This window comes from Thalassophryne amazonica, chromosome 8 (genome assembly GCF_902500255.1).
Source record: "Thalassophryne amazonica chromosome 8, fThaAma1.1, whole genome shotgun sequence".
Lineage (NCBI taxonomy): Eukaryota > Metazoa > Chordata > Actinopteri > Batrachoidiformes > Batrachoididae > Thalassophryne > Thalassophryne amazonica.
The window spans coordinates 54,532,626-54,545,103 of record NC_047110.1 but is presented as its reverse complement, the minus strand read 5'-3'; the positions used below and the strand labels follow the sequence as shown (position 1 = coordinate 54,545,103).

Sequence of the window (12,478 nt, the reverse complement as noted above, 5' to 3'; positions counted from 1 at the left end):
TTCGGTGACGATCCTCTGGCATCACACAGATTAAGGAGAGATACAATCGGTTTAAAGACGGCCGTACAACGGTGGAGGGCGCACCGCGCTCCGATCGGCATCATCACGCTGAAACGACCGGATCATTTCCAAAGTGAACGCTGTGGTGATGTGGGACCATCGTGTGATTATCCGAGAAAATGCGGAAGAGGTGGACATCAGCACTTTTTCGGCACATTCCACTGTGAAAGAAGATTTTGCCATGAAAAGAGTGGCGGCGAAATTCATCGGCACGAAGCTGATGGCGCAGCAACAGCGCCTCCGTGATGAAGCCTCACAGGACATGTTGTGACATGTCCAGCTTGTCCACAATTTCTCGGATAGTCACACGACTGAAAAGCCACCGAAAGCCGTCTGAATCTTCCGAATGGTTGACAAGCTGGGCATGTTACAACATGTCCTGTGAGACTTCAACACGGAGGCGCTGTTGCTGCGCCATCAGCTTCGTGCCGATGAATTTCGCCGCCACTCTTTTCATGGCAAAATCTTCTTTCACAGTGGAATGTGCCGAAAAAGTGCTGATGTCCACCTCTTCTGCAATTTCTTGGTTAGTCACACGATGGTCCCACATCATCACAGCGTTCACTTTGGAAATGATCTGGTCGTTTCAGCGTGTTGATGCCGATCGGAGCGCGGCGCGCCCTCCACCGTTGTTCGGCCGTCTTTAAACCGGTTGTACTGCTCCTTAATCTGTGTGATGGCCAGAGGATCGTCACCGAAAGCCATCTGAATAATCCGAATGGTTTCCACCTGGCTATTGCCCAGTTTGTGGCAAAATTTGATGCAGTCGCGCTGCTCCAGTCGTTCCGCCATTTCCTTGCAAAGAAAAAAACGACGAGAGACTACACACGTCCTCACACAAAGGCTGCTTACAAGTATATGATGCAACCGACAGGCGTGAAAAAAATCACGCATGCGCACGAAGGTTCAAGGTTGGCTCATGCAAGCACATGTGATTCAAATCCATCAAGTTTTTGAAAAAAATAACAAGGTCGGATACTTTTCTTACAGACCTCGTATAACCATGTTTTTATTTTATTTCATTGCAGGCATGTAGAAGTACTCCACAGAGTAGGGAATTATAGTAAGTGCAATGGATCCTGTGGCAATTGTAAAGCGCAAGAGAGACAGTTAAAATTAGATTAATTCATATAGAAGCATTTTAAGGTACATATGATTCCTTGTTAAAGTAAGAATGATTAAGAACAGGAATGAAATGCGCACATTTTAGAGTTTACATTTATATGTACAGTTAACAGTTTATGTAACATTATTAAAGGTTATGTTAATCTTAGGTCGTATTTTACATGTTTCCTGGTGGTTTTTGTATAAAAAATAATTTAATTTATTTTTAATGACAAACATGAATTTTTTAACTATTTTGACCTTGAGCTTCAAAACAGAGTAGCATCCACCCACATTATTTTCTTCACTGTATTACTAATTGATCTGGCATGGATGCCTAGCATTAACATTCAAACACCATCTATTTTTTTTAGCACATGTTGGCTGGTGCACTATTAAGAGGTTTTCATTTATCTCCCAGAACAACTAGTGATATTTTAACTTTCTATATGGTAAACATATTAAAATCTGAATGTTTAATAGGAAGGAAAGCATAGACTGACCTTGAAGGCATATTTTCTGTTAATGTGATCGTCCACAGAGAGCATGGATATATGAAAGCTTGGTAGGAGGATGCTGCCAAGTATTCCCTCCTCCTTCTCATCTGCAGGGATAAACCAAACGCCTCCAAGTTAGGAAGTCATATTTAAGTAATTATGTGCAACAGAAGTCAAGATGAACAGTCAAAAATATTGTATGTAGATATGTAGATTATCATTGCAGCTAAAACTCATTTTCTATACCCGCTTATTCCAAAAAAGGGTCACAAGGGGGCTGGAGCCTATTCCAATATCCCAGCAGTCATTAGGAAAGAGGCGAGGTACATCCTGGACAAGCCACCGATCTACTAAAGAGCTAAAACACCTGCAATAGACTGGTGGTCTGCTGCAGGGCTAAAAAACAGTTTTATTTTATTTTATTTATTTATTTTTAAGCATTTATGGCCAAGCCACTAGTGAGCTTGTACCAGCAGGTTCTAGGTTCAATCCACACTCTGTGGAATGTGGTGTGTGTGTTAGGAAGGGCATCCAGCATAAAACTGCCAAATCAACATACACATCCATTTCAGATCTGCTGAGTGTAAAAAAAGGGGAAGCCGAAGGGACAGACCAACTGACTTACTATTTTTTTTCCAAACATTTATGAATAGAAGATTCCTGCACAGGGGGGCTGTTCATACTGACAGTTTCCCATCAGCACCTGCTGAGTACAATTCATGACCTTCTGGTCACAAGGCCACTTCTCTAACCTTCAGACCACCACTTCCACTTTTAGGCGAGAACTGAAAAGCGGAATAACTCATCTGGGATGCCGCAAATGTCTACCTGCTACCGAGTTAGGCAATCACAGAACCAAACTCCCAAACTCTCGCAATCCCAAACTCTGATCAGAACACAACAGGAAACGCCACATGAAATTATGACATGTGGAACATACATCGTTTGAATTGCAAAAACATAAAAAATAATAATAATAAAAAGAACAGAGACACACTGATTCAGTATTCTCTACAGCTAGGCCACTTTAATCCTCGTTAAGTTAGCAGACAGGGCTCTTCACTGCCAGTGGAGCGGTGCATCAGCTCTCTCCACAGGGGGGATTAGATTGAATCAGAGGTTTAAGCAGAGAATTGCTTAACCTCCCAATTTGATACAAGCCATCTGCACTGCTTATCCAAAACAATGCAGGAAAACAAATCCATCAGGAATGTCAGCGCTGCAGTCTTCAATATGGATTGACTGTTTGTTACACGTGCACAATCACATGTGACTGAAGAGTGACAGAAAAGAAAATAGTCTCTTAAACACACATGCGCAGACGAAATAAGTAGCTCAAGTAAGAAAACTTTGTTAGAAAAAGTGAATTTTTGCTGACCAAATGACTACATTTCTTCTCTGACAAGGTGGAATACAGCTTAGGCTGGAGATGTTATTTGTTCTGGGATGCATATTTTTTTACACCAAATATAATGACCATTGCGTACCCAAATAGTGTTCTTTTTTCCACTTTTATATTTCACTTATGTAAGCACTGACATTGAAGTTCAGCTTATGAGACCGAAGGATGCCGGGGAAGAGCTTGTGGATTCATGAGGTTGCTGCAAAGAAGTCTTTGTAAAATGGACTGCATTTATATAGCGCTTTTCCATCTGTATCAGACGCTCAAAGCGCTTTACAATTATGCCTCACATTCACCCCGATGTCAGGGTGCTGCCATACAAGGCACTCACTACACACCGGGAGCAATAGGGGATTAAAGGCCTTGCCCAAGGGCCCTTAGTGATTTTCCAGTCAGGCGGGGATTTGAACCCATGATCTTCTGGACTCAAGCCCAACACCTTAACCACTAGACCATCACCTCCCCCACTTGTAGATGCCGATATGTATGCATTAAAATTAAGGTTCAAGTCCCCGGGGTCTCTGTGCTTCCTGTCTTTGGGCATTTTCACACCTGTAAGTCCAGACCAGCAGAAGTACTGAGGTTCGTGGTTTTATACGTTTGGTCCGGTTAGTTTGGTTTTGCATTGAAATCTTCCATTTGCAATAAAGAACTTTTCATTACATACTTAAGTCCTGTCATCATTACGGATGGAGGATGTGTCTACCTACAGTTAATACTGATTAGTTTGTTGACATGCGCGTGTATGACTGAGTTTTTTTTTTTTTTTAATTTGGCAGGTAGTTAGTTCAGTTTGAATGAGGGAATTTTTTATGTCTTTTGAAGATGAGTTTTACTTCTTTCTCTGACCAAATTGCAATTAGAAACTATCTCCTTTCTTTGTGCACTCCAATGGTTCATTTTTTTTTGTATTTTCATTTCTTAATAATTATTCTACTGTTAATGGCTGATGATGACCTGCCTCAACGTCCTGTAACTGGTCTGAAAACTGTACTCACAATACAAATGAAACCACCTCTTTTGGTTAGATAAATATTTTGGTCATTTTGTGCAGACTGTGGTCAGAGGTAGCGTTCGTAACTGGTATTTCTGTTCAGACCAACCAAGGTAGGTGTGAAAGTACCAATATTATTGGACCTAGACAGTAATGGTGATTAACTGATGTACATTATTTGCTACTTGTGCTCGCTGGGTTCCACTGGAATGACTTGAGCTTAAATACGTAATTGCATAGGGAGACTCAGAACCCAGCATACAGGCAACTCAGAGCTGAAGAACTCAGCAACTGGAAAAGGCCAAGGGGATGTCCACATATCACTTAACTGTGTCAGAGAAATGACTACATTCAGGAGGTGGGGGCCATGGTCTGCTTGGGTGGTTATCAAACACAACCAGGGGTAATTCCATGGTTTGGTGAATGTGGCAATGAGCGACATGATCCATTTTCCACATTGGTGTAGAAAATTGAGTGATTCTGAAATGGATGCAGACAGCAGCTGGCAGCAGACTGACTCAAACACAGTATAAAATCTGCTGAAGAACAGATTGCTTGACGCCTCAGTGCTTCTGAAACATTTTTCATGGATACTGCAAGAACTGAATAGATATAACAGAACTAGACATCACATCAGTATCTAGTGTATTTATTAGTCCAACGGAAACATAAATTCAGCCTAGTAATTGGCTGTGATGATACTGTAGCACAACAAGCTGAAATTTGCTGAGCCCAAATGAAGTTGGACATTACATCTTTGTTGACTGAATGACAACTTCTTGGCCTTCTTTCAAATACACTAGTCCTGCACAATGACACAGTACATCTTTGTCAGGACAGAGAACATTTTTTTAGTGATAGCTAAAAAACAATAGCAACAACATAGAAACCAAACAAAGCAACACAATCCAAATCACACAACACAATCTGAATGATTCAATTTCTCGTCTTTCAACTGTCAATTTTGTGCCATTCTAGTTTAGTATTAAGTGAAAATCCATGTCAGGTTATGGCACAGTTAAATCCTCTGACTTATAACCAAGCATACATTTATAATGATTCCATTACAGTGAGAATATTTTTTTTATTTTGCCTCTGAGTAAATGGATATGCTGAACTTAATCCAGATGTGATTTAAATGGAGATGCTCAGGTTTAATTTGAGGAGTTGCCAGACATACAACTGGAGTATTATATATGCAAAGTATCAATTTTATGGGTGAAGAAAAGAGCAAAGTCCTACATACTAGCCACTGAATGGGCAACAAAAAACAACAACAACAAAAAAACATGAAAAACGGAGGCTTTCGTCATGGTACATGCCATTTTGCGTTCTAATGATGAAGGTCTGCAAATTCATAACCCGATAATGTTGAAAATCCTGAGGTAACAGGAGCAGTCTGATAAGAACAACATATTCCAGTTTGTGGCCTCATTAAACAAGGGGTGGTGGCCAAGTGGTTAGTGCGCTTGGCTTCAGTGCAGAGGGTTCCCGGTTCAAATCCCAACCCTGACACCTTTCTCCATGTAATGTGTAGTTGCGTCAGGAAGGGCATCCGGCGTAAAACCTGTGCCAATTCAACATGCAGATCCACCTTGGATTTGCTGTGGCGACCCCGAGTGCAAACAAGGGAGGAGCCGAAGGGACTTACTATGGCCTCATTAAACACTTTCTGATAGATATACTTTAGTCAGCATGTCCGTTTGGATTCAGCCTGCTATTTGTGGCCTCATCAGTCAGTGGGCTGAAGAAAAGGCAACAGGACTCACGAACACCAGAAATAACACAGACTAGTGGTTATCCTAATCAGCGGAAATGATGACTGCAACCACATAAGGAGAACAGGGTGGGCTGAAATAGCTGTAGAATACAGTTTTTCTACAGCCTTGGCTCAGCAGTAGACCTTCTCCCCGTTAACTGATGACTGCATTGATTCACAGTCAACGCTGTATCAAACACAGTTGTGTCAATATTTGATATGAACGTTAGCACTGCATGAGAGAGGATGAATTGCTCAGTCAATACAAAAGAAGACATATAATGTCTGTGAGTACTCCTGCAGTCCAATAAAAGCAATAAGTAAGGTTTCTTTCTGTGTAGCAGCTACATTTTGAAAATCTGCAACAGAAAAACCTTAGTCTGGAAGCATGTGCCGGTGCTGCACTTTACTGCATCCATGACTCCACGGAACTGCCTTTGGTCCTGGATGGCAACCACAGTGACAAACATCCCCACCTCTTGAAGGTAACCATTTATCTGCCACAGTCAGGCCAAGTGTGGGTGTCCTCATGGCCTTCTCCAGCTACTGGGGTCTTTAACATTCAGGTACCTATGTGCTGGATCATGCAAACAGTAACACACCACATGGCCTAAAAGGCTCATTTCTGTCTTCCTAAGGAACCACTTGTTCCCAAAGATCCTCCAAAGAAACCTTTTACCAAAGACATCCAGTTGTTGCCTTAAGTCACTGGTTAACACCCAAGCCCCACAACCATACAGTAAGACAGGAGGCACAGGACCCTCAAGACTTGGACCTTCATTCTCTTGCAAAGATACTAGGATCACCAACACCTCTGTCCAGTGACCTCCGGACTCAGAGACATGAATGTCTGCTGAGATAAGTGAATGCCTCTACAAGTTAAACAATATTGCTGCATACAGATACACTTTTGAAGTTCAAGTCCAAGAAGTCAGTGAAAGCATGGATCTTAGTCTTGATCCAGTACAATCGCAAACTCAGGCATGTTGACTCCTCACTCAACTTCTCAAGTCCTGTAATAAACATATCCACTCATTCCACAGGGACCACAGCATCGTCCACAAAGTCAAGGTCAGTAAACCTTTTCTCACCAACAAAGGTTACTGGTTCCAACACCCAGTCCATACTAATAGTGAACAGTGTAGGAGACAAAACATATCCCTGATGAATGCCAGGCTTCAGTGGGGAAAACCTCAGAGTCTCTGCCTCCACTCTGCACAACACTCATAGTATTTCTGTCTGGGCTGGCTATGTCTTGGGTGACTACAGCTCAAAGCTGCCATCTAAACAATGTGGAAAAATGAATTATTTTGCAATTAATTTCCATTTCAAACACAGTGACATTCAAGAAACAGAATGAACATCTATTCAAAAGAGTGACCACGGTGTTAATATAATTCTGGTTCCAACAATGCAGAATGAGATGTATAAACATTTGTAAAGATAAATTATTCTTGATTCAAAATAATCCCATAATTATGCAACATATGCATTAAATAAGCCTAGAACTTGATCAATGATTTATATTAATGTGAAATCAAATATTTACAAAATAACTACAGCTGCATTACAACAGTACAGACTTGTCCAGGTAGGTCCCAACCAAAAAGAGCACTGCTTGTGTTCATGAAGGTCAAGACACCTCTTTTAAGCTCAAATCAAAAACCACTTTTGTTGTCAGCAGTGTAATAGTAAAACAGTCTTTTCTGAGAAGACAAGACTCACCTCTGTAATAGAAGAGGCACAGGTCAGACAGTACAAACCACCTCTTCTTCCACAGCTTCATCCCGGTACTGTCCTAAAAATACATCCAGAAATGACAGAAAACAGTTATTCTACAGTCTAGCAGGAATGTTGTGACTATGAGATGACAAGCATGACAATCTCTGAGTATGAACTTCCTACAGTATATACATCTCCTTTGACCACTTGATGAAACGTATGCGGAATTTATCCATTCTACATTCCAATACGTCAGCATTTTGTTGTATACATCCTCACTTAAGGATAGAAAAAAATTACTTGGGGGATTTTTTTCCATAGAGCAAATATGAGCAACTGCTCCTCCAATGGTGGTAAACTGGAACCATATGACTGAAGAAGATGTTCAGCTCTTATCTCAATCCAGGAGGACAGATTCATGGAATCTGATTATTCTGAAAGCTTCATCCCAAGCTCCAGGGGGTGAATGCCATGAGCAAAGGATGCTCTCAGGGTGACAAAGCAGATATTTTGGGCTCAGCTGTCTCTAGGAACTCTTGAAACAGATGACAGGTTTCAGCTAGGACAGAAGGATTGCAGCGGATTGCAGCTTTAGTGGTTGGTGAAAAAACCTCACTGTGAGATAATGTAGTGACACCATAAAAATAAATTTTAAACAGCTTCAAGGGAGTCCCAACAAACTGTAAGACAACTAGGGGGTTTCCAGTAAATGCACAGCACTGTTATTCTTGACTGGGGATATTGTCAGAGAATGTAGGAGAGAAAAAAAACCTTTTTTTTTTTTTTGTGAAACTCCTTCAGCCCCAGACATCACACAGGAAACAAAACAACACCACAGTGACAAAACACCAGAAAAGAATGAGATCCTCTTTGGATACTGTTGGGTTGTTGTGGATGACACACCTCTTGAATGTTATTATTGCTATTATTCTAAGTGTTTCTAATATGAAATGCTCCCAACGAAACAGACACAGTCGTACACAATAGCTAGCAGATGATGCCAGCAGACTCTGAGTTCCGACTGGACACTACAAAAGGTGGAGACGCTCAGCTGAGCTGCTGTTTCTCAAGGCATCCACATCCCTGATTATATAGAACTTTATGGCTGAAAATATCTTAAACTAAGAAATAAAATAATAATAATAATAATTCACCCCTCATACAGTTGTCATGGAGGGGAAACATTTTTTTTGTACAAGGCTGTAAACAGGTTTATTTCTGCTCTAAAGTTGGACATTTTAACAATTTTAACTACATTTTAACTACAATGATAATGTGCCTCAAACGGCCAGCCTAGGAACTGCAACTTTTTCTTCTTCTGGTTGGGCTTCATCTGAGGCCATCCAAACTTCCCGCTTGTGAATGACATGCACAATAGGGTCTGCTCCTTTCTCTGCCTTTGACCAAGCCAGGATTTTTACATATGGAGTTGGTGGCTGCCCACTGCTCATAGTGGTTAGAATCTGTCTCACTGTAGCACAGATGGGTTAAATGAAAAGGACAAATTTTGTTGTATGCCTCCATGTATGCACAATGACAACAGAGGCCATTCTTCTTCAGTGCATCTGAAGGTGTTGAAATATCTTGAGGTAGTGTTCTGAGGAAAAAATACAAAGTAAAACTGACAGATGGATTGGGGCAATGTCACCAGAAATGCAGCCTAGGCTGATGCAGTAAAGAGAGAGCTAAGCCTTGAGGCAAAGTTGTCATTTTATCTGTCAATTCATGTTTCATCACTGACCTGTGCTCTTGTGCTTTGGGTAATACCTGAAACAATAAGATCAGGAAAAGAAGTGGCAGAAATAACTGTCCTTCACAGTGTCTAGGCTAAACCTTAATGTGGGGCTCTGACAACACAAAGGAGCTCATACAACTGCTGCTCCTTTGCATTAAAAGTAGTCACTTGTGGTGTCTTGCACATTAGGAGAAGCTCCAGGCGTGCCCATCTGGAAGGAGACCCCCAAGACAGACCCTGAGGATGCTGGAGGGATAATATGTCCACCATCTGGTCTGGGATCAGCTTTAGATTCACCAGGAGGAACCAGAGGATATGAATGGGGAGAGGGTCATCTTAGCTGCCTTACTTGGCCTGCCGCCACTGTGACCTTGCCCTGGATACGTGCTGGAAAAGGGATGGATGGACAAACTGCTCCACTATCTATATAATATAATTTCAACAAAGTCAGGAGTTTTCACTTTAAGAGGAGGAGCATTTTGCTCACAGGGCAATAAAAATAAATCTCTTTTGTTTGAGTTGTTCTCCAGTATTGCATTGCTGCGATCAAAGGGCTTTACTGGCTGTGGTTTGAAAAGTATGAGGGGTGAGGAATAAGGTATTAACGTCCCCTTTGCTTTATTGGAAAACTTGAGCAGAGCCTTGATTTGTGGATTCCACCCAGGGACAAAAGTAGGTTGTAGAACCTCAGCAGCTCTGTCATTATGGTTAAACAACATGTGGGTTTCAGTTAAATTAAAAAGAAAAAAGTCACCTCAATTGAATGCAGTGGAACTTTAAAATTTGTTTAAATTTTAGTGTGGAAAAAATTATGCTTCTTCTAAATCACATCTTTGTTTCATGACTACAAGAACAACTTTTTAACTGTGATTTTGTAATGCATTGTGGATAAACCGTATCAAAAAGTTTCTCAAAGAAAAAGGACAAAAATGGATCAGTTGATCACAGAGGCATCTTGTTGTAATGGTTTAACTAAAGGCTTGTTGGTTTTTCCATAACCAAAGACATCAATCATTTCCAACATCCAATGAGCAGATCAAACAAAAGTACAAATCTATCTTTTTGTAATGGCTACAGATTTGTGAGTCTTTTGCTTGATCACTCTGATATGACGTCCCCAAAGAAACACCAGCTGGCAGCTGTATGAAAGGAAACCATCACCCAACTGTGCTGTACGTCTGCAATTTAAACTAAATGAGGCTCCTAATCAGGAAGCACAAGAGGGTGCTGGATGGCCGAGGGCTTCATCCAGCACATCTTCACTCATACCACAAGTAACCACGGAGCTGTGACGAGGGACTGGTGTTTAAAGATGGGCCTGTCTGATGAGCTGGGTCATTCAAACTGTGCACAAAGCAAAGCTGAGATGTTGTAGGACATCAAAAGGCTGCTTTTTTGTTCACGTCACATTACTGTTGATTCAGATACAATTAAGAGGAGAAAGACTATATAAACTTTGCTTAATGTGCAAAAAATACGTAAGTACGAAAATAAATGTCTCAAGAACAAAAATGTAACAATGTATTAAAAAGAAGTTGTTTAATTCACACCAATAATGCCACTTATCTATAACAACTATCAAGTCAAGTCAAGTCTGGGAGCTCGCGCTGGTGTTGTGTGTTGTCCTATCCATTCAACAATGGAACCACCCCGGATCTTGGATGGCAACCACCCAGGCAGAGGCAGAGGACAGTTCATCCCAAACCCTCAAAAGTAATGATCTGTCTGCTGCAGCCAGGTGAAACATGGCCATCCCTTGGACTTCCTCAGCCACTGGGGTCCTCAGGTCATGTCCATGTCAAATGTCACAGCTGTCACTCCCTCACAATACAAGGTACTGACTAGATCTGTTCTGAGGTTCCTCTGGAATAGCTTTGTGCCTTATGAGTGGTTACGCAGCAAAGTACAGACTTTTGATACCATGTCAGTGATGTGTGTTCAATTTAACAACTATTATTATTACTACTTGAATACTACAGTTTGTAATTACCGGTAATTCAACAACAATTGGGTTAAAAACAGCTCTGGTTTCTCATCCTATTGATGAATGAGAATCACTGTTGCAAAGTCGCAAAATATTTCATTTGCTGCCTGTGTAAAAATTTAGTTTCATGTGCAGCATGATTGACTGATAAATCCCGTATTGCAGAATTTATCGTGCAATGCATGTAAGAGGCAGTGAAGGTTGAAAAAGTGCTCAAAATAACCTCCAAAGTCAGGAACATTCCAAACTTTATTGTTGTAGTGTTGGTAGCAGGTTTGCGGCTTTCTGCGGATAAAGTATTGCAAATTATAGTGCTGCCTATGAGTGCTTTAAATTTTTTCCTTTCTTTGAGTTCTGGTTTTGTGATGTTTTTGTATTTATTTATTTTGGCTGTTGGGCTGATTTTAAATGTCTGGCTACTGGGACAGTGCTCTTTGTCAAAACAAAAGTCACACTGTGTTGACATCAATGTGATCAGGCCCGCAACGTGTAGTGCAATGTAAGCAGAGGACAACCGCGCTCGGGCATGTTACAAGACAAACGAGCCTAGTCTGAGTACAACTTAATATGCTACTATACTGTTATAAATAAGTTTCACAAATCAATATTTTACTTGCTTGTATTTTCTACCAATTTGGCCTTTTTAGGGTGGCACAAATGAACAATTTTATTGCTACAGCCCCTTTCACACTGAGGCCAACGTAGAATTGCGTTTTGTGGCGTACTGTTTATGCTGAGTTATGTAGCTCTACGCCCAGTTTAAGCAGCAACACCGAGTTTTTGCTCCGTACGCAGCAGTGTGCTGAGGTCTACGTGAGAAGGACTGTTTAATTTTTTCTGCATAGAGTGCTGGACACAGAAAGCACACAGTTTTTAAGTAAGTCTGTGGAACACGGCGTTACTGCGTTCAAGTCTGCACAACACTGTGCGACTGTACACAACCAAAAACTGAGTTTGTGCATCCAGAGTGAATCAGCTGGAGGAGAACAGGTGTAGTGTGTGTATGGCGGCTTGATCACACCTCTCTTTCTCTCTCTCTCTCTCTCTCTCCCTCCCTCCCTCCCCAGAATGCTGACAAGAAATGTGATGTTTAGGTATGCTTGTGAGTTTAAATGGCAATATTTTCTACTTTTTGGGGGGGCGGGACACAAAATGGACGCTGAACTTTGTGATCCGTTTCATGCGGACAGACTGTTTCATTCACACATGGAGTAAAGGGGC

At 41.3% G+C, this 12,478-nt stretch overlaps 1 protein-coding gene across 11 annotated transcripts in view; it reads right to left on the bottom strand.

The window, feature by feature from the left end:
- The window catches only part of LOC117515633 (pleckstrin homology domain-containing family A member 5-like), a 366,809-nt gene that overhangs the window by 83,060 nt on the left and 271,271 nt on the right, over nucleotides 1–12,478 (bottom strand). For all 11 annotated transcript variants that reach the window (XM_034176275.1, XM_034176273.1, XM_034176274.1 and 8 more), the window contains exons 7-8: nucleotides 7,542–7,614; nucleotides 1,668–1,768 (exon numbers count right to left, since the gene is read on the bottom strand). In XM_034176275.1, the coding sequence (XP_034032166.1) occupies nucleotides 1,668–1,768; nucleotides 7,542–7,614 (174 nt within the window). The remainder of the gene's footprint in view (nucleotides 1–1,667; nucleotides 1,769–7,541; nucleotides 7,615–12,478) is intronic.